The 1,958-nt window shown below is 40.6% G+C and overlaps 1 protein-coding gene across 1 annotated transcript; it reads right to left on the reverse strand.

Moving 5' to 3' along the window:
- Window positions 1-1,375, reverse strand: LOC125139634 (uncharacterized serine-rich protein C215.13-like). The gene is made up of 2 exons (XM_047804166.1): window positions 1,370-1,375; window positions 1-597 (listed from the first exon to the last, which is right to left on the reverse strand). Exons 1-2 carry the CDS (start codon window positions 1,373-1,375, stop codon window positions 1-3), a joined length of 603 nt encoding a protein of 200 aa, XP_047660122.1.
- Between the last annotated feature and the right edge of the window lie 583 nt (window positions 1,376-1,958).

The following is a 1,958-nucleotide window of genomic DNA, read 5'->3' on the forward strand; positions in this document are numbered from 1 at the left end:
CTAAAAAAAAGAGCTAAAGGAAGAGCTGAAGGAAGAGCTAAAAGGAGAGCTAAAGAAAGAGCTAAAAGAAGAGCTGAAGGAAGAGCTAAAAGAAAAGCTAAAGGAAGAACTAAAGAAAGAGCTGAAGGAAGAGCTGAAGGAAAAGCTAAAAGTAGAGCTGAAGGAAGAGCTGAAGGAAGAGCTGAAGGAGAAGCTAAAAGTAGAGCTGAAGGAAGAGCTGAAGGAAGAGCTAAAAGAAGAGCTAAAAGAAGAGGGAAAGGAAGAGCTAAAGGAAGAGCTGAAAAAAGAGCTAAAAGAAGAGCTAAAAGAAGAAGGGAAGGAAGAGCTAAAGGAAGAGCTGAAGGAAGAGCTAAAAGAAGTGCTGAAGGAAGAGCTAAAGGAAGAGCTAAAAGAAGTGCTGAAGGAAGAGCTAAAGGAAGAGGTAAAAGAAGTTCTGAAGGAAGAGCTAAAGGAAGAGCTAAAAGAAGTGCTGAAGGAAGAGCTAAAGGAAGAGCTAAAAGAAGTGCTGAAGGAAGAGCTAAAGGAAGAGCTAAAAGAAGTGCTGAAGGAAGAGCTAAAAGAAGTGCTGAAGGAAGAGCTAAAGGAAGAGCTAAAAGACTGTTTGATGAACAATCAGTCATATTCATGTGATAATGCTGATTTGTGAGGTTTGTAAATGACACGAGTCTTTGTTCCCGTCTTTTACAAGTGCTTGATGTTGACCTTCTACAAACCCCCTGAACAACACAAGGACATCCACACTGAAGGACAAACCCTTTAGTCTGCTCCGTGCATTCACATGAAATACCACAGCCGCATTCATTATACGCCGATGCTTTCAGGTGGTCCACTTAATGCCATGACTAATCTAACATATTTAACCTCTGCTTCTCATCTCTCCTCTTCTCCTAATGTTTTTTTTTTTTTTTTTACTAAAGTTGTCGTCAGTTTTCTTAATAAGACGGTGTCAAGTTTCTCCAAGAATTAAAAGAGAAAGAAGAAATACTTTAAACTGAACATACAGTCATTCATTCATCTTTAGTAACCTCATTATCCTGCTGGGGCTCATAGTGAAATCTGTGGCTTGAGGCACTCTGGATGGTACACATACACACACACACACACACACACACACACACACACACACACACACACACACTCACACACACTCACACACACTCACACACACACACACACACACACACACACACACACACACACACACACACACACACACACACACACACACACACACACACACACACACACACACACACACACACACACACACACACACACACACACACACACACACACACACACACACACACACACACACACAAACACTCATCCACACCTAGGGGCAATTTATCATAGCCAATCCACCTACAGGCATGTTTTCGGGAGATGATAGGAAACCAGAGCACCTGAAGGAAACTCACTCTCTCTTACACACACACACACACACACACACACACACACACACACACACACACACACACACACACACACACACACACACATTGAGAGTAACTCAATCTCAGGATGGTGAAGGGTTAGAGCACTTTAACAAGTCATGCCAGCAGTAAATAATTTATCATTATTATTATTATTATTATTATTATTATTATTATTATTATTATTATTATTATTTGTGATCTTCACCAGTCCTACACTGTAAGTCATTACATCTTCTCCTTTCTCTCCTCGAACCTCATGCAGCAATCAGTGACTCTGCTCTTACGTCTAATTCGCTTTGTTTCACTGACTTTTAAAAGCTGACATTTTTTGTTGCACCAATCACCATGTAGGGTTATGTGTTATTTAAACGCACCGTGGAGTAATAATAGACGCCGTCCTCCCGTCGAGAACGAGCGTCGATATTAAACTATCAAATCATTTTGCCTCCACATTCAAATGAGTCGATCAATATCGTATAATCTGCACTTTATTACACTTTATCTGCTTTGCTTAAGTGC

The sequence above is a fragment of the Tachysurus fulvidraco genome, chromosome 2 (genome assembly GCF_022655615.1).
Source record: "Tachysurus fulvidraco isolate hzauxx_2018 chromosome 2, HZAU_PFXX_2.0, whole genome shotgun sequence".
NCBI lineage: Eukaryota > Metazoa > Chordata > Actinopteri > Siluriformes > Bagridae > Tachysurus > Tachysurus fulvidraco.